General features: G+C 35.4%; 1 protein-coding gene across 1 annotated transcript; it reads right to left on the reverse strand.

The window, feature by feature from the left end:
• Nucleotides 1-33: 33 nt before the first annotated feature.
• On the reverse strand, nucleotides 34-27,927 carry LOC132285119 (uncharacterized). Its single transcript, XM_059787285.1, has 42 exons — nucleotides 27,693-27,927; nucleotides 26,032-26,107; nucleotides 25,565-25,645; nucleotides 25,390-25,470; nucleotides 23,554-23,630; nucleotides 23,391-23,445; nucleotides 23,227-23,275; nucleotides 22,819-22,956; nucleotides 20,803-20,878; nucleotides 17,900-17,978; nucleotides 17,737-17,783; nucleotides 17,382-17,576; nucleotides 16,653-16,728; nucleotides 16,111-16,191; nucleotides 15,962-16,042; nucleotides 13,614-13,690; nucleotides 13,443-13,497; nucleotides 13,279-13,327; nucleotides 12,938-13,075; nucleotides 12,018-12,099; nucleotides 11,850-11,928; nucleotides 9,976-10,022; nucleotides 9,433-9,644; nucleotides 9,074-9,161; nucleotides 8,804-8,923; nucleotides 8,588-8,706; nucleotides 8,435-8,507; nucleotides 8,204-8,323; nucleotides 7,593-7,661; nucleotides 7,327-7,497; nucleotides 7,180-7,227; nucleotides 6,892-7,033; nucleotides 6,599-6,696; nucleotides 3,199-3,343; nucleotides 3,019-3,107; nucleotides 2,839-2,949; nucleotides 2,518-2,592; nucleotides 1,604-1,669; nucleotides 1,277-1,465; nucleotides 1,078-1,188; nucleotides 553-633; nucleotides 34-398 (listed from the first exon to the last, which is right to left on the reverse strand). Exons 1-42 carry the CDS (start codon nucleotides 27,792-27,794, stop codon nucleotides 216-218), a joined length of 4,131 nt encoding a protein of 1,376 aa, XP_059643268.1. The 5' UTR covers nucleotides 27,795-27,927; the 3' UTR covers nucleotides 34-215.

Consider the following 27,927-nt stretch of genomic DNA (forward strand, 5'->3'; position numbering starts at 1 on the left):
AGATATCAATCAAGTCAAAAGGAAAAGAAAGAATAAAACAACATATAATTACATAATTTTAGGTTGAATGGGTACTTGTTTACATATCACAGATACAATATATTCTCATAAGGGAAAAAGCAATATGCCAGCATGATTTGGTTGCTTCCCTATGGTTTTAAGTTGCAACTTCCGCAGCAGTCTTTTCCTTTTACGAAGTGACTAGCAAAGAACATTCAACATGATTTTCCGGATGAGCCAAAAAGGCGCATCTTCTCTGCAACCACAGCTTTCATGGCTTTCTTTGCAGATTCCATAACAGGGACAATGTCTTTCTCAGGGTTTCTCAGTGAATCCATGTAAGCCTTCCGGACCTCTGTGTTTACGTTGAACTTCCTTACACCCAGCTTTATGCATTCCTGTTAAAAGCAGTCGAGCAGTTAATGTATCTAGGAGGGTCTATGAACATTAAAAAAAAAAAAAAAAAAAAATATTGACGACATTTGAAATTCAATATCATTAAGAATTGATGATATTTGAAATTCAATAGCACTGTCTTGTGAATAGATATACCTTGATAAGTTCCTCGGACAATCCAGAAGCTCCATGAAGAACAATATAAACTTCTTTCTTCGAACTCAATGCATACAGATCCTGGACACAGAACAAAGACTGTAATGGGCAACATGACTGATATGGATGCATCAACACTTTTATCGAAATGACTTTATCCAAGGCAAATTTTTTTCAAAGAAAAAGACAAATTCCTATTCTAGAGGACAAATTTTAAATGTGTGTTAAGAACTTCATAATTGAGAATAATAAGTTTGTGAGAGTGTTGTCGTAGAAAATGAAAAGATGTATGTCAGTGATCATTCATCTTAGCCAAAGTGGGGAAGAGTTAAAATTTTCTGCAATTCATTTCCATTGTACAATTAAACGTAATTTTTAAACATTATGTGTACTGGATATGTCCATCAACCAAGCTGTCTAACAGTAATCAGGTGATAATTGATGCACATAAATCAAATAATAGAAATCTCAAATTTAATAAAAGGTTTATAAGAAGAAATACAAGTATGACTATCTGTATCAGACCTTAAGCAAATCAAGTCGAAGATTCGGGCCACTTGCAGGGTATTTTCCATGGACATTTCCAATACAGACTGCCAAAGCATCTATCCATGTCTCATCAATAAATTCTTGAGCCTGGAAAACATAGGGAACCAAATATGATGATATTGTCAATGCAAGAACGTGAATGGAGATCTGATATTAGTTAAGTGACAAAAAGAACCTGATTAACATCAGTTAGCCTTGCTTCATAATCTTCCACAGTCAAGTCATCTTCTGTTCCTGACAATCTCCCTAATTCAGCTTCCACTAGCATATCTTTTAAGTGTGCCAAGGATGAAATATGTTTCGTGTATGAGATATTGTCCTTGAAAGGAAGGTGTGAACCATCTACCATGACTGAATCAAATCCCTGCATGTTTCAACACAGGAATAAACAAAAGCTAATACATTAAAAACTCTGAAGATACGATTTGAACATCAGCAACTGTTAATCACGAGATGAGACAAATATATATGTCCCTTAAATAAATTAAACAAGCTAACATACCAACTCAAGAACTTCTTCTAACTCTTGCTTGGAATTTCCATGATCAAAATGAACCGTGATGGGAACCTGTCATGAATGCATGGGTATTTAAATTTAAAAGTTAACTAGCAGGTAAACAGTGCATAAAATGACGGTTAATTACCTACTATATTTTAAATACATTGAATTGAACAAAGTAAGAGACATGGTTAAACAATCTTCTGTAGATTTGGCTCAAACATCTAATTATCCCAATATTATATAAAACTATGCAATGTGTGAACAGAAAAGAACATTTGCAAAATGCAAACTAAGAAGTGGGACGTTGACAATTAGACTATAGATTTTTCATTGGTCCAACTTGCAGGTAGACCAACGGGCTAGTGGCCTAGCGGTATCAGCCTCTTACTTCCCAAAGGGAGGTCAGGGGTGGTTAGGGGTTTAAGCCTCAATGGAGGCATGTGTGTGTGAGTACCAACTACACAAAAAAATAAATAAATAAATGTCTTGCAGGCAAATAAGCGGGCAGAGTCGCAAGCTAGCTTTGTAGAAGCAAACATTTGGAAGTCACACATGGCCTTCAAAATTTGAGCACATCAACTTCGTTTACAGAAATTCTGCATTAAGCATTCTTGGCCACTGAACCTCTTCACAGTGAATTATTTGTTCACTAGGAGACCAAATTATCACCTTGCTATTCTTCCTGTAACATTCTAATTTGCCCACAGTTCAACTTGAACAATTTCAAATGCATCTATTGTAAAGGGAACAGCCTTGTCCTATACCAAACATTTCACTGATGCTTCATACCGGTATAGCTACTAATACAAAATGCATGATTAAAAATATAAAGATTTTTCGTTTCTTCTTCTTCTTCTTCATTTTTCTTTTTTTTTTTTGGTTATAACTTCTAGAATATTTCTAGTGCCACTTACACTTGCTTGTTCAGCAGCAGAGATGCAACATGCAACCAACGGAATTCCTCCTTGCTTCAAAGCACTAGGATGGATCTGGAAAACAGAGTGTTTTAGTAAATTTGCTAAAAATATTCGATCTATGAAGATTAAGAGATCAAGTTGTCACAGTTTCAATAATCAAGAGAATGAAATTTCAGGATTATCTTTGACATAACAAGTGAAAATATGTTGCAACTGTAAAAGGTAGAATACTTTTGCAGTGTATTTACATGAGACTAAAGTTTTGAGAATCAGCTGCTTTTAGACTATTCATATATTTCTGAATTGATTGCTTCAAACCTGTAAAATAGCAGGACTTTGTTCCTCCTCTGCCGCAGTGACAACTGCCTCAACCCCTTCCAAATTATAAACATTGAAAGCTCCAACAGCGTATCCACCTTTTTCTGCATTCTGTATATAGAATAATAGTCACTCTCTGAGTATGGGTAAAGTCTAAAATTTTGATTTAAGAGTACTTACAATAAGGAGCTCCTTTGTTGATGAAAATTTGACTGGACGAGCCCAACATTTCACCACTTCTGCCACAGCTTTGTTGTCGCCAACATTCCCTAAGAAAGGCATATTTATACGTGAAACATCCACAGGTCGATTCCTACTAGATTTTAAAAATATTAAGATGAGATAAGACCTGAATTGTACCTGGGAAAACAATGTATGGAACTCCTGGATGTCTACTTTCAGGACCTAGCTGCCACAAGGGAACACCGGCCAAGGCTTGTCCAACTACTTTTGCACATTTTGCTTCTAGAGCTTTTGTAGCAAGGTCAGATGAGGTGATTCCACCCTGAGATAAGAAAAGGTTAGATAATGGTCAAAATGTACATGTCTTTTTTATTTGCATGGGGGTTACTGAAAATGACAAAAACAAATTAAACACAAACAAGAAAATATTTGCAACATATATATATATATATATATAGATTCACTATTCCTAATTTCCACCCATCCTCACCCCCTCTTGCCCCATATAGACCCATTTATTAAAATTGTATGGTTTGTAATTCAGCATATTTAAGCAAACCTATATGGCTATACGTCTATAAATCAAAAGCAAAGGACTTTAGACCTGTTAGTTTGACTAGTACCTAAAGTTCTAGCATTGCATTTGAGAGGTGTCATTGATGGTGTGATTTTCAGAATGCCATTGTTGGAGGTCGCCAAATTCTGGATTCTGTTTTGGTTGCTAGTGAGTGTGTGGACTCTACGCTGACTAGTGAAGCGCCAGGTGTGATTTGTAAGCTGGATGTGGAAAAGGCTTATGACCATGTGAACTGGAGTTTCCTGGTGTATGTTTTGGAGAGGATGGGTTTTGGGACGACACAGAGGAGATGGATATGGTTCTACATTTCTACAGTGAGATTCTCAGTCCTAGTTAACAGGTCCTTAATTGGGTTCTTTGGCAGCTCGAGAGGTTTGAGGCAAGGGACCATTTGTACCGTTACTATTCATTATGGTGATGGAAGCTCTTAGCAGATTGATGAGGAGACCTGTGGAGATGGGATTCATCAGAGGATTCAGAATGGAGAGAGAGTCATTGAATCAGATAGAGGTATCCCACCTCTTGTTTGCGAATAATACTATTGTGGTTTGCGATGTGGACAAGACACAACTGAGGCTTTTGAGGTGTGTTCTGACGTGTTCAAGACGGTTTCGTGGTTGAAGGTGAATCTTGGAAAGAGTGAGTTACTCTTGGTGGGAGTTGTGGTCGAGATAGACACTTTGGTAGACATTCTAGTGTGTAGAGTGGGGTGATTTCCGATTTCTTATTTGGGTCTCCCATTGATAGCTCCTTCAAGGAGGGTGTCCATTTGGGATCCTGTGGTGGAGCACTTTGAGAGAAGGTTGGGAGGTTGGAAAAGGAAATATGGATAGACAGATTCTTTAGAGGACGGTAATTTGCAGAAAGTTTGGTGAAGACACAGAAGGGTGGTGTTTGACAGAGGTGAGATCGCTGGTAGGAGTGGGTGTTTGGAAATTCATCTAAAGGGGCAGGATGAATTTTCAAAGCATATTTGTTTCAGGGTGAATAGGAGATGTGTTGGCTTCTGGAAAGATGTGTGTTGTTGGAGTCTACCTTTTCGAGGCTCTTTCAGATTGCGGTGGATAAGGAGATCTTGGTAGCTCAATGTTATCGTCTTGATAGCAGGAGGTTGTTGTGGGATGTGCAGTTTGAGAGATCCTTCCAAGATTCAGAGCTTGGAGATGTGTGTGAGTTTCAGGCTCTGTTGTATAGGCAGTAGGTGATGGGTTTGGCTGATGATAAGTGGTGTTGGATGGAATCCAACCATGGGAGGCTTATGGACAGATCAATTTATCGGTGCTTGGTGGATGCTCGCAAACCTTTTTTCCTTAGAAGGCGGTGTGACATACTAGGGTACCCCTTAATATGGCCTTTTTTTGGACGGACAATGGTGCTGGGGAGGACTCTGACTATTGATAATCTGAGGAGGTGGTGACAGACTATCGTCAATTAGAGTTGTAAATGCAAGGGTGGGGAGGAGCCAGTAGGTCACCTTTTGCACTGCCCAGTGGTGAGGGATAGATAGGCCATGTTGTTGCCTTATTCGGAGTCTAGTTGGTTATGCCGGAGTCCCCAAAGAGCATGCTTGAGGCTTGGAGGGGCTGTATAGTGATGAGGCAAGCCCATGATGCTTGGAGTGTGGCGCTCTTTGTTTATGGTGGGGCTGCTGGCGGGAGTGGAAGAGGCGGTCTTTTGATGGGGAAAAGGTTCCGATTTGGGTGTTGAAATTCTCTATACTTAGTTCTTTATTCTTTTGGGTACAGGGGTCAAATAGTAAATCCGTGGGAGATATAGTAGATTTTGTGGCCGTGTTGCTTATATAGTGGGTGTCTTTGCCCTTGCGTAGTTCTTGGGATGCACTTCCCTTTTGAAAGGGGATTCCTACATCTTCCACTATGAACACAAAATTTGCACCCTTTCTTTCTAAAATCTTCGTACATTACATCAAAACAAATAAAACATTCAGCCTTAAGTTGGTAAACAAAATAACAGATACAAGGACAAAATTGACTGAAGAAGAACTTCCACTAGACGTAAAAATCATGAGGAACAAAAGATGGAGAGTAAGAAATTGATATGAGAATGCAAAGGATATAAAGATGAGGCGACATGCAGGTGAACTGTTCAGGTCTGCAAATTCCTAGTTTTACTTTAAAAATTGGGTAAATGATCTCAACTTCCCCAAGGTTTGGCATGAATAGAACTTTGAAAAAAGACAAAGTCAACTGCCCCCTGAGATTTCATTAACTTTCAGATACCTACCCTACTGGTAAAGAACCGTTAAATCCATTAAAGAAATTTTAGGAAATGCCAATTTTTCCCTTCAGTTGGTTAAAAATATTTTATGTATAAGGGCATTTTCATTTAATATACATTTCATCACAATTTCATTTAAAATTGATATAATTTATTCTATTAAATTAACGTAATGAAATTAATTATACATAATTTGTTTCCCTAAGTATTATACATGCTTAATACATATAACAGATTTTACATAAAATAAATTACACATTATATACATATATTACATAGCAACAAATGGTGATAAAAAAAACCCATTAATCCCAAATAACAAATTAATTCCAAACCCATTCTTGTATGAAATATTTCTTTGTTCATCATCTCTTTCACCAAGAGAAGAAAAAATTGCAAAGAACAGAATCAACAAATAATCTCTCTCTCTCTCTCTCTCTCTCTTCATTGCCACTCCCTCCTCTTCCTCTCTATCTCTCTCTCTCTCCATAGCAATTCAATGTAGAGAGACAACAATAACACTTAGGTGTGAAAACACCACTTTCTTGTAGAAACAAAAAGGAAATTGAAACAATGTAATTAATTGATTTTTACACTTTTTTATTACTTAGTAAACATATTCCAAGATTTTTATATTTCCATAAACTAAACAATAACAACCATGACAAAGAGTATAGAGCAAACGAGTACATGATAAAACAAAATGAAGATCATTATTTTCCTTGTTGAGTAAACCGGGGAACAAATGACAACTAGAAGTACCTTTGCAAGAATATAACGAGGTTTTGTAGTTATCCTCCTAACAATTTCCACCAGTGCAGAGCTCACTTTAAAATTGATCTCCAAACTCTCAGAAGGAGCTGTCAGTGGAAAAATGGGATGAGATATTAGAATAAGAAGAAGAATATTTCTCAAGTATTAACTATGTTCTTGGATTCAGTTCTGCAATTTTTTTCATATTGAGGGGTTTTGGAGAAGATAATTTTTTATCCTGAAAATTATATATGAATAGGCAGCTCGGAAAAAATACAGCAAAAATATAAGAGAAAACTCACTTTTTCCAGTGATGAGCTCTCGACTGGTCACTATTAGAGTGTCTTTACAAGCCCTAAGGAAAACATCTGCCATCTTAGATGTTCGATTGATTTCCTCCTCCCTCTCTTCTAATGACTTCATGGCAAGTTTATCAACAGAAATCTGTTCATACGACAGGCAAATATGTTCCTTAAACTTTGTGTAAAAAAAAAAAATTCAAATTGTTTTGCAACAATCTCATTTTTTTCGTGAAAAGATCCATTATCAGGTCATTCCTAATATAAAGAAATGTTTAGCATCTGAATCACCTCAATAATTCTTAAGATATGGCCACATTGTAATTTCAGTTCTTCCACCTATGGAGTACAAAAATTTTAGTTATGACTTCAACAAATAAACATACAGAAATATTAGGTGAGAAAAGAATTACAAGAAACTTTTAGAACAATTTTCACCTGTTTCGTTGTTTTTGGAACATATGAACCCACAACAATAAGTCCACCACTCCTCCCTTTATTTATCCCAAGATCCTTGGGCAATATTGGAGATTTTGGAATGATTCCAATCCGCGCAGAAACAAAACTAGCAGCAGTGCGGCATAAGAAATTCTTTCCCTTCAGTTCTGCCTGCATATTGAATTAAAAAAAGAACTTTTCAGTTCTGTCAGAGACATGACAGAGTATAAGAACTACAACAGTGAAATATAAAAGAGAGAGGAAACCTGGATCATTCCAGCTGCAAATACAGCCATGTCTCTTTCACTGGCTGCATTAACTATACATGTTGTCCCCTGTTTCACCCAATAAATTAAAACAAAAGTAGAAACTTAATGTTCTGACGTGAAGCATGTAATAGAATACAAACTGATAGTAAGGACCCCAAGGATCTGAAAGAGTCGCACAAAGCCCGTGATCAAGACCCAGAGGGGGTAAATAGGTCTTGTAGAATGCATATCTAGCTTTCATAACCCTTTAATTATGACTATTTCCGCGTGTGCAATGTGTTACATGTAAGTATATTTAGGAAAATGACCAGAAAACATCAACATCACAAATTCAAATAGATAGGCAAGCAATCAGTTGACTGCACAATGTGTTGTACTAGATTATATGTGTCCACAATTCAACTAAGCAAAGACTTAAATTTCAACTATCTAGTTCCTACTGAGATATATGTTTCCATTTGAGGTAGTGTGCATGTGTATGTGTGCATAAGCCTGACATGTAAGCTTAAATAGGAAAATAACCAGAATGAACTACCAACTGCAGCAATAGACATAAAATGCTAGCCAATAAAATGACTGTAAAATGATCTATGAACAGGTTTATGTACCTTTTCAAAACTACAAAGTTGCTCACAAACAGCATTTGGTCCACCTTTCCTTAACAGTTGGATAGAGATAGATTTCACACTGCTGGCTGGTATGCGGCCTCTAGTTTTCTCCTCTACCCACTAGTACAAGACACAAAACTGAAATAACTCCTCCTTTCTTTTGGAGTATTCATGATGTCATGTGCTTTGTTAAGATAATTGGAAAAAGAAAAAACAGAAGAAAAGAAAAACCTCGCGGAGATTTGAAGATTTGTAGCCAAAAGCTGCATCTTTAGCAAATTCTGTGTCCCCAGCAGGGACAAGCCTACAGACACCAAGATCATTAAACAGTGTAAGTGATTTAGCTAGTTGAAGGCTGTGATTCAGCAGAAGAAAGAATAATACCGATCAGAATCTGCAACATAGTGCACATCTTCAATGGTATAGCGGCCTCCTTGAAGAAAAAAGGGGCAAATGATCCACGCATCCATCTCACCTAATACTGAAACAGCTGCATCTGCTTCCTGGCCAATATAGATGGTATTAAGATATGAAACGAGTTAAAAGGATATTGTTAAAATTTACTATAGTATAATTTTATTAGAGGGTCCCTGTCCTTGCCTCTGGAAAGTGTCCTCGTAATGTTGAATCCCCCCTCAGAACAACTGTATATTCAATGTTTTCAACAGATTTAGCTGCACTACGAATGTTTCGGCAGATATCTTCTATTAATGCAGTGGCCTGTAAGAAGTCAAATTTATACTCAGAGATTAAAAAAGAAAATAGTAAAGTGATTTCTCTAGTGTATATAGTTTTTAAACAAGGATCATTTTCTTTTTATTAGGAAATAAGCATTAATATCAAAGATTTTACATTTAGAAAGCTCCTTACCTTCTCAGAACTCAAGGACCGAGAATTTGTTAAAATGAAGAAGCATTTAGGCCTCTTTTTAAACTGTTCAACGAGTGGCTCAATATTCCTGAAAACATTAATGTACAGTCACTAGCCAGTAAAATAGAATTTTTTATAGAACTAAGTGATTCTCTTTTGATGAACTTGCGTTTAAGGTGCTTGTTTATATATGATAGAATAAGGATATCAGATAACAAAGTTACAATAGGCATGGAAATGAAATACGGCAACTTTGCTTTACAGCTGGATACAATATTTATTCATCCCAGGGTGGATAATATTGTCTTCACCAATGATCTGGCAAAGCAACAATATAATGTAATTAACAAGAGACTTACCATTCTGTTAATACTTCAACATCATGAACAGTTTGTGTTCCAGTTGGATCATCATCCAGAACAATCAAAGTTTTTGAACTGTTTTGATCCAGCTTACATATATCCTCAATGGGATCCAAAGGCCATTCAGATGGAAGAGATTGAAAAGCAAGTTCTTTCCTAAGAACAGGAAGTTTTCCTTCAACCTTGACACCTGTGAGTGCCTCATAGACCTGTGAGAATAAGAACAGACTGCAAATTAACCTGTAACCACTCAATTTTCAATCATGATCTTTATGTATTGGCATGCTTTCACCTACTATAATATATATTTTGTATGTTCATATCATAACGAACAATAAATATTTTAAACTACAACAAGAGATTTGAATGATAAAAACATAGTTCGCACGTAGGAGAAATGCAGTTAAAATTCAATTCTGAACTTAATATCATGTTTATGGGTCCAATTTAAGTAATCCATGCACTCCTTAACAAATATATTCTTTCCTTTTTGTTTCTTCCTCCAATTGAAATCCAAACATATACACAAAGAGTCTATACCTTAACTACACCAGCATCATCTATACGACCCCATCCAGCAGCAGAACCTGATCAATAGAATGAATAAGTCTGTTATGACAAACGCAATGAACCCAAGACAAAACCAAGAATCAGGACAGAAAAGTAAACACACCAAACAAAGAGCACAAAGATTTATAAGTGGTTCAGCAACAACCTACGTCCACAGTTGGGATCCGGGACATCCAGCGAAAGTCTTCACTGTGTGTAAAATCGAAGCTTACAAGTTTCAGTACGATTTTCAGTTTCTGTACGATTTTCAAAGTCTCTCTCTCTCTCTCTTCCCCACTCCAAACCCTAAGTGCCCTTATATATCGAGTTACAAGAGGCTAATTAGGGTCCACGGTCCATGAGCAAAAAACAGGACAAATTTTGGTGGGCTGGGGCCCACACAAAGCTCATCCAACGGGTCGTTGGATCGCACGCGACCCGCACCAAATTCGGGCCACAACATCACAAAGTCTGTCACCTATAACTCCAAAGGCCCAAAGAGGGCAGCACATCTCATATTATGACAAATTGTAGAGGTTTTTCTAGATATGCACAACTGGTATTGAACCAAAAATTGTCAGCTTTTGTGATAAAGAAAGCTAAGGCATATATTATGTGATCTCACTTTTTGCAAAAACATTCTTCTGCGTTGCGAGGATGATCAAGCTAATTTTCATATTTCTTCATCTTCAGACTTAAGTCTTTATGTCCAAGACAAGTTCCTCTCCTACATGGCAACCAGCTACAACAAACTACTTTTGTTGTTAAAAAAGAACTGACTTCAGCTATCATGCAGATAATTTAAGATAAAATTGCATGAGACCGCAAATAAAGTATTCAGATTATCTTCTTGTTTCACATAAAGGCTAATAATGAAACAGTCATAGGAGTGGCCATTACTACTGAAAGCACTTTCAATTAGATCAGATGTGTGATTGATATATGTGTGTGTATGTGTGTGAAGAGAGAGAGAGAGAGAGAGAGAGAGAGAGAGAGAGAGAGAGAGAGAGAGATGGTGTAACTTTAATATTTAAATCCTCTAACACGCCCCCTCATGTGTGGCCTTCTTTTGGTCCAACACGTGTTTTCAATTTTAATTATTTAGGTGATGGTGAGGTTATCCTCTAGCACACCCCCTCACGTGTGGCCTTCTTTTGGTCAAACACGTGTTTTCAATTTTAATTATTAGCGTGACGATGAGGTTTGAACTCAGAACCTTGCCTGCTCCGGTACCATGTAACCAACCATCCACTCTAAAAGCTTAAACTCTTAGAGAGGGTGTAACTTTAATATTAAATCCTCTAACAATAGAAGGGGTTGGAATAAATGTGGAGAATAAATTCTACGATGATAAAAATATCAAATGATTTCCTATGACAATAATGAACGTGTCATCTATGATAATGACAATATCCATATGTCCTCATCCATTTCTGGATGAAATACAAACCATGTAAGGAAGCAATCACATTCTTCGGATATTTGGAGAAAGTTTGAATCTCGTCTAATTTTTACGTTCTTTATTCTCCCCATTTTTTGTTTTAAATTTTAAGCTACCATTGTGGCCCCAAAGAAGAAAAAAATATGAGGGGAGAAAGAGAAGAAGAAGACTTCTCCAAGACCTAATTTAATCATCAGTCTTAGCTTGCACTAACCTAGCAGTTACAAATTGGGGGTCAACGCAAGGGTCAAATGTTATATTTTTCTAGGTTTTTCCAAGTTTTAGAAACTGCTTTTAGTTTAACAGAAAATTTATGAACTGCAATAGAAGTTGTAACATCTTAGTTCAAAGGATGGAATGGAAAGTCAAATAGAACTATAAAGTTTAGAAGTTAAGGAAAAGATCTTCGCTAATCGGACTGCACCTGATAAGAAGAGTTGGTGTGCAACAGTAGAAACATTAAGCGGGACTCCACGGGATGTGCATTCACGAGAAACAATACCCTGTGGACAATCACAACCATAATCTATAACAAACTTAAAGTAATTATAAAAAAACAACTTTACAGCAGTGCATGTGATGTCAGTCTAACCAGATCCTTCACAAATATGTCGAGTGCAGATAATGGTGTATAATCATTTTCCACCATATGTGGAGCACGATTCTCAAACATCCTGCAACAGACTTCAAATTTAATCACTACATTGTTGTATAAAGGTAAAAAGCCCATAACATAATGCATTTCTGACAAATAACAGATGCATATAGTTTTGTTTTTAGGGAGTAAAGCAGCATGATTATTGTAAAGGATGTAATATTGCGAAGAGTATGTGATAGGAAGCATTAGTAAACAGATGTAAGAGAATGAGTCAGTATATGATTCCAATTGTAAGAATTTTTTGGCTCATTAATAACTCAAGTCAAATTTGATGTTTTATTCTAGCCAAGATAGGAAGTCTCTTCTTTGCATTATCATGAAACTAGCAAGGTAGGTTCTGTAGTAAATCAATAATAACATTGACAATTAAAACCACGTAGCACATGGCTATTTATTACATATGGTAGGCTCAAATCAGTGATGTACAGGTTATGCATCACTGTTTAATTTTTCTCCATGTAGACTAATTACTCTTTGGACAACAACATATGAAGAGATACATTTTTTGGACCCGAATACGAGGAAACATATGGGCTTATTTCAACAGTGTATCCTAAGATTTTAACTTAATTTTGGACAATTTCTTATTTCAAAATCAATTTTTAATATCTTTCTGTAAGGACAGTTATGTAAGTTTGTTGTTCTGCTATCAGCTACATGACAGGATTATTTGTAAATCCTCTATAGTTTAGGGAAGCTTTTTGAAGTTCAGGGAGGTTATTCGGAAATGCAGTATAATTCAAGGATTCTTTTTCATTTTCCCTAAAAGTAATATTTATGAATTATAACAAATATAACAAAATTACTCTTAATGGAAAAACAACAATTATGCAATGCATCATGCATGATCATACCAAGAAGTTCCTCCACTATTTGTGATGGCATCAAACAAAAATCTTGTATTTAGCCCCAATCGAGCACCAAAGGCCATTGCCTCAGCTGCTGATGCTATATGAACTCCAGCAAGCAATTGATTAACCATCTTTACACCACTAGAGAACAAAACATAGAAAAAAGATATGAGTGGTATTTCCTTCCCAGTAAACTCAAAACACTAAATGCATCACAAAATGAATCAATATACTTTGTATCACAGATAATATATTGTGCATCTAGATGCATGTACTTGTACAAGCTCTCATGACCCAGTCAAGAGAAAATCCAAACAAAGAGACTAAGATCAACTAAGAAGTACCTTCCAGCTCCACAACCTCCTTTGATAATATAGAGCTTCTCACTTAACGCTATTCACAAGAAACACCCAAGGATCACTTAATTAGTCAATCAAATAAATTTCAAGATTCTTGAAACGAATAATTATAAATTCTCCCTTTAAACTTTATCCAAAATGTTTACTACCTGAGAGAACCAAACCAGAATGCTTTAGAGCTTCATTCGAACCTGATGCCATTATCTAACAATAACATGTTACTTCAGTTAATAAACATTGCTAACAGCTGTTTTCATGGAACTAAACATAACAATCTCTTAAACCAAGACATTGGTGAAAGAAAAGTTTAATTTCCCCACCGTAAGTGTTCCATCGGAGGCCCTCTTAACACCACCAGAGACAGGAGCATCAACCAATTTCAAATCCTTATTTTCATCTACAAAATTCACAAGTGAATTATTTATGGTGAGCACAATTAACATCAAGTACGGGAACATGATGAAGAAGAAAGTTATAAGAGTCGAATAAAGAGCAAATAAATGGCATGCTATGATGAAACTTGAAAGTATTACAAACATAACTACATTAAGTGTCCTAATGAGGAGAAACTATAAGTAGCCTCATACTCATTTGACAGGCACTTCAGCTACAAGCTATGAGTTCAAATTGGTGAAACCTGCCCCAACAAGAAGTGGTATACGATCTGTAAGGTTGCATATAAAAATGGAATATATTTTCTCCCTCCATTATAAGAGTCGAATAAAGAGCAGATAAATGGCATGCTATGATGAAACTTGAAAGTATTACAAGCATAACTACATTAAGTGTCCTAAGAAGGAGAAACTATTAGTAGCCTCATACTGCTTTGACAGGCACTTCAGCTACAAGCTATGAGTTCAAATTGGTGCAACCTGCCCCAACAAGAAGTGGTATACAATCTGTAAGGTTGCATATAAAAATGGAAAATACTTTCTCCCTCTCTCAGGGTTGGAGAGAGAAAGGTATTGAGGGTTCAAAAAACAATGGAACCTACCCTGTGAAAAGTGGTATAATAACTGCACTGTTATGTACAAACGGGCCTCACTCTATCTATCTAGCTAGCATTTTTTATAAAGTTTATGGGGTAGAAAACAGTACAACTTGCCCTTCAGGGAACTGGTACATTATCTATGATATTGCATATAAACAGGGAAATTAGTCTCTATCTCTCTAGGTTGGACAGAAGGAGGGAAGTTTCAAAACAATGCAACCTGCATATGGAAAGGGATATACTGTCTGTGGTATTACGTAAAAACAAGGAAAAAACTCTCTATTACCTTATTTACTTACAAATTTGTAATTGGGGGAACTTCGCAATGCTAATTTGCACTTCTAAGGGCTAGCCCAGTGCACGAGGTTCCCACCATTACCAGGTCTGGGGAGGATTAAATGTATGCAAACTCATGACCTCCAGGTCAAAATGGAGCAACCTTATCATTGCTAATTTGCACTTGTATGAATGGTAGTGTCTTAATTATGCTTTTGCGTATTTGATTGTTCCAACAATGATGCTAATTTGCAATGTTTTCCCCCTATATGTGTAAGATTAATGAAGAGACTGTTAATAAGTTGCTTATCCATCGGCTGGTTATTGGAGAGTTGTAGACTCTTCTTCTTTTCTTCTGTAGATTGTAGTGGATGCTCCCTTTGACAGTGTAATGAGAAGATTCTTTATTACTTTGGCCATGTGTTTTGAAGGGGAGCAACGGTGAGACCTTTTGATGGAATGGAGAAAATTATTTGTTAAAGATGAAGCATTTTCTATTGAGGCCCTTGTACCATATGCTTACGGAGAATTCTACGCTTGTTAATAATTCTTTTGTGAAGTTTTTGGGTGACAAGGGTACAGTTTTGTATAATTTTGCTTTTTTACATTTCGTGTGTACATAAGTTGCACCCCCTGGCACCTTTTAGTGGATAGTTTACCTATCAAAGAATGAACATTGTCTTTAAAAAGAACGGGCCAGTGGCTTAGCGGTATCAGCTTCCTACCTCCCAAAGGGAGGTCAGGAGTTCAAGTCTCAAAAGAGACAACTGTGTGTGAGTACCAACTAGGAAAAAAAAAAAAAAAACATTGTCTTTAAAGTATGCATGGAAATATTTACCTAAAAAAAAATATGTATGCTTGGAAATTTTATTCTTCCCTTATTTCTACAGTCTCCAAGAGCATTCAAAGCTACCCATAAAAATTATATATATTTCAAATTTGGTAAGGAGAGAACTGTAATCTAATAGAAAACCTTAAAGAAGAAAGTCCTCTTCTTTTTCAAATACAATACTTTGTTATCTTTCTAGTGATAAGAGATCTCCAACTATCACTAAACTGGTAGTCAAACTATTTAGTTGTTAACAAACCTACTTTCAACTAAAATTTGCATAAATTAAAAGACTAGGAATTCTATGAAAAATGAATAATAATAGTCATAAATGAAAACTTCTCCAGGGACAATAGTGATTAATTATCCTTAACAGATTTCAAGCTACATCGATCTAACATAAGACCAAAATAATAGCAAGGAGAACAAATTGAGGAAAGAAACGGAGATAACAGAATAAATAATAGTAAAGAATAAAATGAATTCATGATATTAATATCTAATGCACAAGCTAAAACTACCAACTGCATTACAAAACAAGGGGCAAGTGTAAGTCAGATAGAAGAACCTACTTTGCAAGCGTCGCTCTAGCTGGCTCACAAATGCAGGAGAAACCGTAGATGAAAGGATAATAGATGCTCCAGGTGGAAGGACTATATAACACAGACAAATAAGATCAGTAAAACTCAAGACATTTTAAATGAGATACTGACTATTGTACCTGAAACAGCGCCAAGATCTCCATATAGAATACTTTCAGCTTGAGATTCATTTGTTACCATGATAACAAGCACATCTACATCTGGAGGAATACAAGTGTTAATAATGTTTCTTGCTCTGCAAAGAGATCATTTAACTATTGGGGTATATTTGTCCACAAACATATGATAAGAAGTCAATCTACATATACCAGGATTTGCTATTACAGTAGATCTTTACAGTAACTGCAGATATGTTCATAAATTTCACAGTTATAGTACAAAATGGAAATAGAGAAGAGAAAGAGAAAGAACATTCTAATGTGCAGTCATTTTATCCACTCTAGTTTCTTCTCTCCTCTTTCTTCTTTTCCACTTCTTTCTTGATTATATTTGCATTGAAGAGGAAATCAACTTAGTATGGACAGCATGGATAAGAGAAGAAAGTGGGTTCCTTAGTCCAAAAAGAGAACGTGGTTGTTCTCTTGATGGAACTTAAAAAGAGAATGTGGTTGTTCTCTTGATGGAACTTGAAACGTAGACCTTTGAACTTGACAAGAATTACCCTTAGATACTTCAGATGGAGAGCTCCCAATCAAGCCACCTGCACTTGCAAATCTGGAAAGAGTTGGCTTATACACCTACCATCCAAATAGGATGAAAATATCATTAGTTTTGAAGTAATAAAAAATTCCAACATTTATTACGTATGATATTATGCTCAAAGCCTCCAAGACACGCAAGTGCGCACATGTAGAATCATAAGGAAATTGTTTATACAATAAAATGAACCCAAAATTCATATTGAATACATAAACATATATATGCAGTACAAACTTATAACTACAATAATATAACATATAACAAATATACATACTTAATACAAATGAAAAGCCATTTCTATGTTCATGTTTCCAAGACATACACAACGAGATAAAATTGAACAGGTGATTATCTCATATTATGCGATCTCGACCTTAAGAGGAAACAGACAATTGGAAAAGGAGAAACCATTACAAAAACAAGAGGCATTACGCCTTTTTGAGCAAAATCTTCATTTAATTCAAGGTTCACAAGAGATCTCTATCTCTAACTCCAACAAATGGCAAGACATTTTAGTATTTATTACTTTCATTTTCTGAAAGCAATAAAGAAAACCCATCAACAGCTCTGGTTCCCACTGATGTTGACATTATTTCTGACCGTTTTAATATTTAGTTGAACTTGGAGTGAACTGCTATCTAGAAGATTATGGAACAACTTTTGCTAATACTGCATGAAAATGGCAACATACATCGTAAGCAATAACGCAAAAATTTGATTTTAGTAGGTGAGTTGCCATGCCAAATCCCATTGCTCCAAGACCAATGAATCCGATTCGATTTACAGGAGTTGGTGTGGCAGTAATTTGTTTTGCCAGTTCCTCAGGGTAGTAAGGTTCCGCATTGGCTGCATCCATAATATTCACTCCATGTACTTTTCCCCACACCTGTGCAAGAATAGTTGTGTACAAGGAAAATTACAAAAATGATAATAACATAAGACCAAGAATTTTACAAATTAATTTCCTTGTAAGATGGCATCAAAGCAAGACACAAAAACTTGCTAATTCAACTTGTACTAGAAAAAGCATCGAATATAAGCACAACCTTGGCCAATGTGGCATCATCAGCATCCCCACGACCATGTGTAATGCCTGTTAAGGAAATGTTCGAAGCAACTCAGCAGGAACCAGGTTGCCTCCAAGCATAATTGAGTCACCTACAGGCTAAAAATATAGATTTGAGAAACTATGATATCCATAATTCATACCTGCTATGAGTTGTTGATGCGCAACTGCCAAAAGTGGCAGAGGAAATGTAAATGATTTAGCCATATCCAAAACGATCCCCTTCAATTCAAACAGAAGTCCATTAGGCTCGTGTAAACTTCAATTAAGGTAAGTTAAGGTATCAAGAAGACAATAATGAGGATAATATATGAGGGTTCAAAAATAAAGAATATATTGCTTATCAAAAATATATAAATAAATAAAGAATATATTGCTCAACCTATTTGAGCCATCTTCCAACAATACAAGACCCCATGCAAGAAATTAAATCACAGAGTAGCAAAAACTAGTAGAAAATAGCTTTTATTTCACATATATAAAAAGATTTAACAGGAACATATTCTTAAAAATATTGCAGGTACTAATACATTCATTAAGTTGTAGTCAACATAAGGCCGATACCTAGTATTTGTCCCACCAACATTGGGACACTAGAGGAGGGGGTGGACTAGATACAAACTACAAAATAGCTACTCTCAGACTTATCCATAACCAAGGCAGAAAGATGTAAGTTTATTGTTGACCCTTGATGTAAGCTTACAATAATTGAAAATTCACTTGTTTCCACCACAGTTATCCTAACTACAGTCACACGTGCATCATACATGTCTTTTATGACGTCAATAGACCTTTTGTGAATCTATTTTTCCCTAAAACCCTCCATATTAGACATTTAGGTACCCTATCATAGGCTTTCTCTAAATCAATAAAAATTGTGATGTTGTGGGGTGCCAATTCGTGTTGGCGTGTCGTGTTCGTGTCGACACAATTACGACATGGACACAATTAGGGTTGACACGAACACGACACGATTATTAATCGTGTCTAAGACCCTTGACACGAACACAACATGATTATTATACGTGTAACACGACACGACACGCATAACCTGTTTAATAAAGGGGTCAAGACTTGACACGACACGAAAAGACACATTTAAGTCATTTTTGACCCAAAGACGACATATTTATTCTACACGTTTTGCTAAATGGGTCATTTTTTACATGAACACGACACGTTTATCTGACACGTTTAGTTAAGCGGGTTAATCGTGTCATAATCGTGTTTACAAGGTCAGACACGAACACGACACGTTTAGTTAGCGGGTCAATCCGTGTCGACACGATTATGACACAAACACGATTAGCCCAAACCCAAACCCGCTTATCTCGTGTCGTGTCAAATATTGCCACCCCTAGTTATGGCCCAAATTTGGTGACGGATTGCGTTGCGACCCGACGATCCATTAGATGAGCTTTTTGACCAGTTTTTGCTTGTGGGTCGTGGACCCTAATTAGTACTATCTTGTAGCTCGATATATAAATAAGTTTAGGGTTTGGAGTGCGATATTGAGAGACTGGAAATCACAGAAAACAGAGTAAGAACGAGAGCTAGGGTTTGGAGGTTAAAACTTGTAATCTCCAGATTTTCACATAATGAAAAGTTTCGCCAGATCTTCACCATAGATGTAGGCTTTGCCGAACCACGCTAAAGCTTTTTGTTCTTTGTATATGGCGTGTTTACTTTATGTCGTGTTTCATGATTGTTGCTTGGGTTCGCTGCGTTTGTCATGACAAAAACCATTTAAGCTATTTCTTCAATTCTCGATATCTTTTCATTGGTCTCCACAACAAATAAAGAGACTCCAATTTGGACCTCTCCGCATGAAATCAAATTGACTTTCAACAATATAGTTTTCCATCTTAGTCATTCTTCAATCACTCTCTTCCAAATATTCATAGTATGACTCAATTTAATACAACGATAATTAGTCCAACTTTGTATGTTACTTTATCCACTCGTCAAACATTCTTAGTTCTTGTTATTTCTATTTAACAATTTTATTACTCAAGATACCCATCAAACCCTAAACACTCCCAAACCTCAATATACGATCTAGGCTTAAAGTCCTTCCTGATTTCATCTTTCTTAATGCAATTTTAACCTTGCACTCCTCGATCCTACTGAAAATTATGTTATCCCTAGTTTACTATATTCCTCTAAGCCTGAACTTCCTATATGATTTTCATTTAACAATTTCTCAAAATAACTTTTCATCTTTCTTCAATTTCATCATCTTTTACTAAAACCCTTAAATCTTCATTTTTGATGCATTTCATCTGACTAAAATCTATTGCTTTCTTCTACCTTATTTCAGCAAGTGTACATATACTTTTCTACCCATCTTTTGTGCCTAATTTAGAACTGAAATTATCATATGCTTTATATTTAACTTATCTTACTACTTTTGCAACTTATTTATTAACATTTTTAATACTTTTTAAATGTTGCTCTAATTTTAGGGCAATCCAGACATATATTACTCTAACCAAGAAAGCCCTTTGTGACTTTTCCTTCAATTTGTTATTAGTTATTTTTCTTCTTTTCCCTTCCTTCCTTTATTCTCCTAGATACCATAAATTGCTTTCAAGTAATAACAGACATGTGAGCTTGATAACATAATTCCAGATTAAGGGGTAGAACAAGATACATATTACAGAATCATAGTTACAAAATAAATTTTCTCGCAAACAAACTGAGCAAATTAATAATCTACAGAATTCTTGATCAATCCAAACAAAAGCATCAATGCATATGTACTAACCTCTGCAAGAAAAGGTCATTGCTCATTACTTATAAAAACTTTTTACGTAGTATGCATGAGACACATAATTTGATAGATGGTCCTATGTCCTAACAACATAACTATTGAAATCTTTCACAAGATACAAAAGAATAGATGGAATGAAAGGATTCACTAACACTTTTAAGACAGTGTCACCCAACATCACTAATTGAAGTTAACATCAAAATTTAAAACTGGAGAAGTTCTTTATAGAACATTCAAGCAACTTAACCTATACATAACCCAAAGGAATCTTACTGCATTTTGAACAAAAGTATTCAGGAAATGATGTTTGCCATCCTTTAGCAATTGGGGAACATGATTCTTGAAAACCCTGCAAAATTGAACCCAAAAAGAAAAAGAAAAAGAAAAAGAATAGTAAAAATGAGGAAATGTCAATGTCAATTTGGAAGGGCACAATATGGTGTACAACAGAAAGCACAAAAGAAAAAACAGAAAAATGCTCAAAAACTATTTTTTTAAAAAAAACTTCATGAAAAGCTAATTTATAGCATCTCGAGTTAATACATAAATGCACAACTCAACTTAACAAAGCCTTAATTAATTGATGAATTAATACACACAGGCACACAAAAAGACACGTGTACACACGCACAGAGACCCAATACACAGAGCACCCTACGTGCTTGAGGAGAGATGCTGAATAGACAATGAAATGCCGAGTATGTGAACTAGTTTGGCCCAAGACGTATAGGTATTGAAGTCAAAAGAACAATTTCCATTGATATATTCAATGTTCGCCAAGCAATCATTGCTCCCGTCCAGCACTCAAGCAACAGGGTTAATATGTGTCATTGCCACGTCGTTTTCTTTTTCTTTTTCTTTTTTACGTATTTATTGCCACACTTGCAGGAAAAGTAATCTAAGATTTCAAAAAATATCTTAAGCCTTTTCTTTCCCCAAAAAATGAAGTAGCAATGATATCAAATGTTCACAAAATGTGAAGAGCTCGGGTCCTAGCTCAATCAGATACTAAGAAGCCAAAATATCTCTCACTCTGTCCAAACTAATAATACTGGACATCCCCTATAATCCAGTAGTCAATTATAGCAGTTTTTCTTCTAAAGTTTTGGCAGATAGTTATGGTCATCATCAAGAGGAAAAGGCTTTGCAATTATGAAAGTTCAAGGAAAAATTAGCAAAATTAAAAGAAATTTTGAAATATCCTCTTTTATAAACCTCATGTATTTACTAGTCAAGGGGCCAGATATATGCTCATTTAAATCAATAAGGTAGTTGCTAGCGAATAATTTTCAAGTTATCATAAACAATAAATAAGAGACTCAAACAATTAGCACATATTTATGAAATAAGATACAGCTAGAAATAAAGACGCACACATATGATTGCAATTTATTAACATACATGTCCCATTTTCATCTTAATATTGTTAACCTATAATCCTACTTTTTCCATTGGCAAGAAACATACTCGCACCCCCACAATGCCCCTACAGGGACTTGAACCCTCAACCTTCTATTTTGGTAGGTGAGGAAGTACCACTAGGCTACAGCCTTTGGTGGTAACCTATAACCCTACTTTGTAGGCTAGGAAGCGCAACATTCCACTTGATGGTTCGTAGGATTCCAGAAGTGTGATTGTAGTGGCAAGAGTGTTTTTAGTACTGTAAAACACTCAATTTTCACATATTATCTGCAGGCATCAACCAAGACTATGTTAAGGCATTGAGTTTTGAAATTGACAGATGTAAGGCGTGCTATGGTTTGTTAGCCCAATCTCAGAGACAATTAGCTTTTTCCACCTCTCCTCAATAAATGTAGGCACGAGAAGTATAGCTTGATATGGGTGTGTATTTGTTGATTTCTTTACTACTTCTGCTTTCGAATTGAAGTATTTGGTCTCATTCAACTGACTAACTGTAAGGGATAAATGATTCAACAAAACTATAAAATTTTGGCACTTGATCTATGATTTGAGCCATTACTACAAACTGAACATTATTGAAAATTTGAGGTTTCAATTCAGTTTTGACCATGCCCAAAATTGACATAAAAATCAAAATCTAAAGGTATATGAACCCACAATGAGAAATGAGAACCTGATCTTTAACTAAATAACACCTGGCTGAGTGATGCATTACCCGACCATTTGGACTAGCAACAAGAATGTTAACACCTAATTACTATAATTTTTCAGAATGCTTAATAGCGATCTTCTATGATGCACTTATTTGAACAGAAAATATAATCATTAAAAAAAGAACTATTTAGTGGTAACAATTAATGCAATCACCATGAATTTCCAGCAGCATTAGAAATGATGTCATAGAGTATCATTGGATGAATCCCAGCTTGAACACCAAGAGAAATCGCCTCAACAGAAGCAACTAAATGAATGCCCTCAAGCAAGTTGACTACCATTTTAATTTTACTGCAATGGGAGAAAAGCAGATGTCAAAAGCATAAAAGTTTGGCCTTTAGATGCCATATTATAATCCCTAATACCAATAAACTTTGTTTTAAAGTGGCACAACCAAGATACAATTATATTTATGATCTTAATTAGTATGTCAGGCAAGAACTTGAAGTTTTTTACACAAGTTTTTCATCATTTGTCAATATAATTATATGAAATTTTGATTGAAGAATATTAAATTTAACATCATTCTAGACATGACAAGGAGACGGGAAGAAAGCAGACCTTCCAGCGCCAAGCTCACCCTCAAAAACGTATAATTTGTCACATGTGGCTGTTCACAGAACAAAAAAGTTGCACTAATGAATGATATAAATAGATTCAAGAGTAATAATTATATAAGTGATTCCCCATCAAATGTGTCCAAGTAAAAACTGTGCGAACTGTACCTGAAAGAACAGGCCTTGCCCTAGAAATGGAATCTGACCTTCCTGAGGAAATAATCTGAAGATCATTGAAAAAAAATCAGCACTCTACCCACCAGAAACTAAGGAAAGAAGACAAGCGGACCTCTACATACACATCTATAAAAGATTAAGAATGAAATCTTACCATGAGTTTTCCATTCAAAACGTCTGACATTCCCTTAGAGACATATGCATCAACTATAAAAGTTCTCCCATAGTCCTCTGCAAGAGTACAACCAAGTAATATTAAAAGACTTCAAACAAATTCAATTTAGATGCAAATTTGCTAAGCTTAGCGGGATTCTTTTCTTTTCTTTTACTATGCCGGAGTATGGGAATCGTGTTATGTACTAACACTAAATTCCTGAAGGCATGATTGGCCATTTCCCTGTCTTTGTTGGCATTACTGGCTGAAAACAGACCTAAAAATTGCCATTATTATGCACTAAGGGATTGTGCAATGGCCCTATGTAGGCATGTAATAGAAAAATTAGGATTTAATATCCTAAATTAATAACTCATACTAACCAACATATCATAGCATTGTGGAAAGTAGAACAAAAATTGGGGTGAAAGTGGCAAAATCTAATCAAAATAATTTTGAACTGCGAAAGTTCATAAAAAAATGGGGTGCAACTCTAGTGAGTAGGGCAGGTTGAGGATTCAACCTAATCTTATCCAAGGTATCAAACCCTCAACCCAACCTCACACCCATCTTGGAGGGCCTAATCCAAGCTTATTTTCTTGAGCTCGGGTTAGGCTCGGATGGTCAGGTTATGCTCGAGAGATCAGGAAAGGGTATAAACTTTTTTTATGCAGATGGCAATGATAACTATAAGAATGGTGTAGACATACTAGTAGATCAATATATGAGAGAGAAAATAATAGAAGTTAGAAGACAAAGAGATATATTAATAGCTATTAAACTTGTATTGGATGCAAATAAATATTGAATATAAGAAGTGCATATGCCCCACAAGGGGCAGTAGGTGAGGATATAAAGAAGGCATTCTGACAGTCAATAGATGAAATGATACAAAATATACCAAGTCATGAAGGTATATTCATATGAAGTGACTTAATGGACATTTAAGGGTTGATCAAACAGGATGATCACGTATTCATAGAGAATATGGCTTTATAAAGAGAAATGAAATAGGTGAAACACTATTAAAAACTGTGAAGGCGTATAATTTAACTAGCATTCAATTACATTTAAGAGTGGCATGAATAAAACACTGATTTTTTTTCTACATGTTATCTCCTTAGGTGTGAAGAAACTAGACTTAGATGGTATAGAAATATTCACCATAGACCTCTTGATGTGCCGGTAAGAAAGGAAAGATCGGTTTCTGTATAGAAGGCAAGAAACAAAGAGGTCCACCAAAACTAATAACATGGAATGAGGTAATTAGAAATGACTTACAAAAGTTAAATCTAATGAAAGAAATGGCTTATAACAGAAGACAATGAAAAAAGGGAATCTATGTGGCCGGCAACATCTATAAAAAATAAAGGCAATGATGATGATGTTGATGAGTTCTGGACTGGTTGGGTTAGACTAAGGTTGTCATAATTAGAAATAAGGTTGGAGGCATTGCAAGGGTTTGTCATAGTTTGACGGATGTCCTCGTCCCTTGCAGGGGAGGCCAGTGAAATTATCCAAAATATGGGGAATATCAGTCTAATTATGACAAATCAAGGGAAGTCAATGTAATTTTTCCAAAATATTTAGACAATGTTTTCTTTATGAATCCTTACAATGCCTTGATTTCCTAATGACCAAAACTTCAAGAGAACTCCCAAAAGATTTAGACAATGTTATACTTAATTACTAAACTAAGATCGACCAGCTTTGAGTGATGCAATGTTTCCTTCATGAACCCTAGCAATGCCTCCATTTCCCAATGACCAAAATTTTTTGAGAAGGCCTATCAAAAAAATTGCCATATAGAACAAATAATATAAAGAGATAAGTTGCCTGTAAGATGCTTCTCCAGCTTCTGAATATGTGCAGGTAATATGGTAGAACGAATAATGATTACTGCATCCTTTTGCAACCCTGCAAATCCAGAAAAAGATATTTATATTTTTGTACATTAACCAAGTGGACCAATTATTAATTTAAAATCTGTGTTAAGAAGATTCATAACAACCTCTTAAAGCACTCTCGTGACCAGAAAGAATATCGTTTATCTGATCTGCATGAGATATCAATACAATCAAAGCTGCAACATCTGCAAGCAAAAAAAATGAGGGAAGAAAGTGTCAGAGAGTCAATTTTGAGGTCTTGAGCATAGGAACACACTCCATAAAAGAACACAGGTTTGTAAATTATGGAAAAGTAGAGAAATTGCAAGAAGGAATTTACTTGGTCAAACATGAAATGACACTCTTTAGACTCAGTAGAGACCCAAGTTCTTAACTTCCCCTAAGGGTTTATCCTTAGTCACTTATGAACTGGAAATTAGTTTAACTTTATACAAGTTTAGAGACATTAATAAATGGAAACTGATGGAATTAAAAATAATCCTTAAGTCAACACTACTCGTTCTACCAAAAACAGTGTCTTAAAAAGAGTTACTAAAAATCAGAAAAATAAAAATACAACATTGTGTTTCACCTCTCCCTTCATCTATAGAGCTACCACATTTTGTTCCCCCTAGCTTTGAAAAGTCGTCCATCAAAGGACTGGATGTCTGCAGAAGAAACAATTGCAATCTAACATTAAAATTACGGCTAACCAGAAAATAATTACAGTTACTATAAACCTGTCAACAATGTAACAAATATATGCAGAGTGTACAAATACAAAGGAAAACATATTCATATATGTAATTTATGGACATAAGAAATGAATATTTCAGCTTCAAATTGGATATACGCCAGAAGTACGTGTTTGTCACCGTTATTTTTCAAATGAAGTATTCCAATCAAGTCAGAAATTTTCCACTCTATAAAAGAGAGAAGAAACTCAAATGTAACTTCATATTATAGATATCTTCCTTACAAACACCAACAGTTGATAAACAAGTGAGTGCCATAACATTTATGAATTCTAGGAATACCAAATCAATTGTAGGAGATAGAGACAAATTTGGAATTAACCATAAAGAATGGTTAGCATTTTGAAATTAATAAAGTAAAAAAGCATTAAATTTGGAGTTAACCATAATGTATGGTTAGCATTTTGAAAGCAATAAAGTTACCAAAAGAAAAACAGCATTAATAGAGGCTGTTCAAATAATGGGTTTGCGTCAATAATATAAAAATAAATAAAAAGTCCCTTTTTTTCTCAATCTTGATTCGCATAGAGATCCACAAACTATGATCCTACTGAAACCCAGAACAAATATTCACTGATAGTACTTCATATGTTAAAAGATTATATAAAATAAAGAGTTATAGGATAACTGAAGTACCAAAATCATTCAAAACTTTCAAAAGAATTAGAAGGCTAATGAAGCCCCCATATTGATGCAAAACCAAACTACAAAATTTCTTTATCCTTCAAGTTTGTTCTTCATAGGCCTCTTAATGTTTACATTCAAAGAATTCAATCCCTTATCTTCCTTTCAACTAAATAAAGTGCTCTGACCACTTGTACTCCTTTAGATCAAACGGCCTAGTCTATCAAGATCTTGTTTTAGCTTTAATCTAAGGAAACCATAATCCCGTGCATTCTTAATTCTCACTAACAACCAACTGTACACCAGTTTCCAGATACACAATTGTTTTTGTTCCTTTTTCGATACATTTACATTTTCTACAAAATTAGGGAAAGCAATTTAAAATAGGGAAATGATAAAATGCCACTCAACTTTTGAATAAATGCACTCCTTTTTTTTGTTTTTTTCTTAACCCAATGACGTAAATGCCCCTTATACTTGGATTCTCATTACTAGAATCTTGTCTTAGGTCCAGAGCCAAACAAGTCCAGATCAAGTCCTTGCTACTAATTTTTTTTTTTTTTTATCCCAACCTAAGAAACTTAATCTCATTGATTGAGTTCAATTAGTACCATTAACTAACAGTTACGATGTTAAATCTCAGAATATTCATCTTGACAAGAAAATTATATAAATCATAAAAATATGTATCACAAACACTCGGAATATTTATGTCCTTTCACATTAAAAAGTGTGCTGTATTTATTATAAAAAAAAAATGTACTACATTTTTCACCTCCCTGTAAAGAAGTGTCATATTAACAAATTCAATTCTGAAAAGACGGAGAAGCAAAAATAGAAGAAGAAAAGGCAGAGATTGGAAGCGAAAACAAACCTCGAAAGCTTGGACTGCATAGCCAGAGCGAAGCAGAGAAGCGGCCAATTCCAAGCTCAAATCATCCAAGCCAACGAAACCAACCACGCTCTGAGACGCCATTGGCTGCGAATTCAGACGATTATGATCTTACTCTGAATTTGAATATAATCGTTGCGACTCTTGAGCCTAATGAGACTCTCTTGAGTGGTTTGAATATGGGAATCAAATTGGAGTGTAGCATATATATGTATGT

Source organism: Cornus florida, unplaced genomic scaffold (genome assembly GCF_030987335.1).
Source record: "Cornus florida cultivar Cherokee Brave unplaced genomic scaffold, ASM3098733v1 CherokeeBrave_3.0.0_Hap2_Chr11, whole genome shotgun sequence".
Lineage (NCBI taxonomy): Eukaryota > Viridiplantae > Streptophyta > Magnoliopsida > Cornales > Cornaceae > Cornus > Cornus florida.

What these genes read in the sequence shown, in the direction of transcription:
- LOC132285119 (XM_059787285.1), bottom strand. Translation starts at nt 27,794, where the DNA reads ATGGCGTCTCAGAGCGTGGTTGGTTTCGTTGGCTTGGATGATTTGAGC. An exon ending in AACTTTGTAGTTTTGAAAAG is followed by an intron (nt 7,662 to 8,203) that starts GTACATAAACCT and finishes TGGGTGAAACAG; the next exon opens with GGGACAACATGTATAGTTAA. An exon ending in AAAGTCCTGCTATTTTACAG is followed by an intron (nt 2,593 to 2,838) that starts GTTTGAAGCAAT and finishes TCTGTTTTCCAG; the next exon opens with ATCCATCCTAGTGCTTTGAA.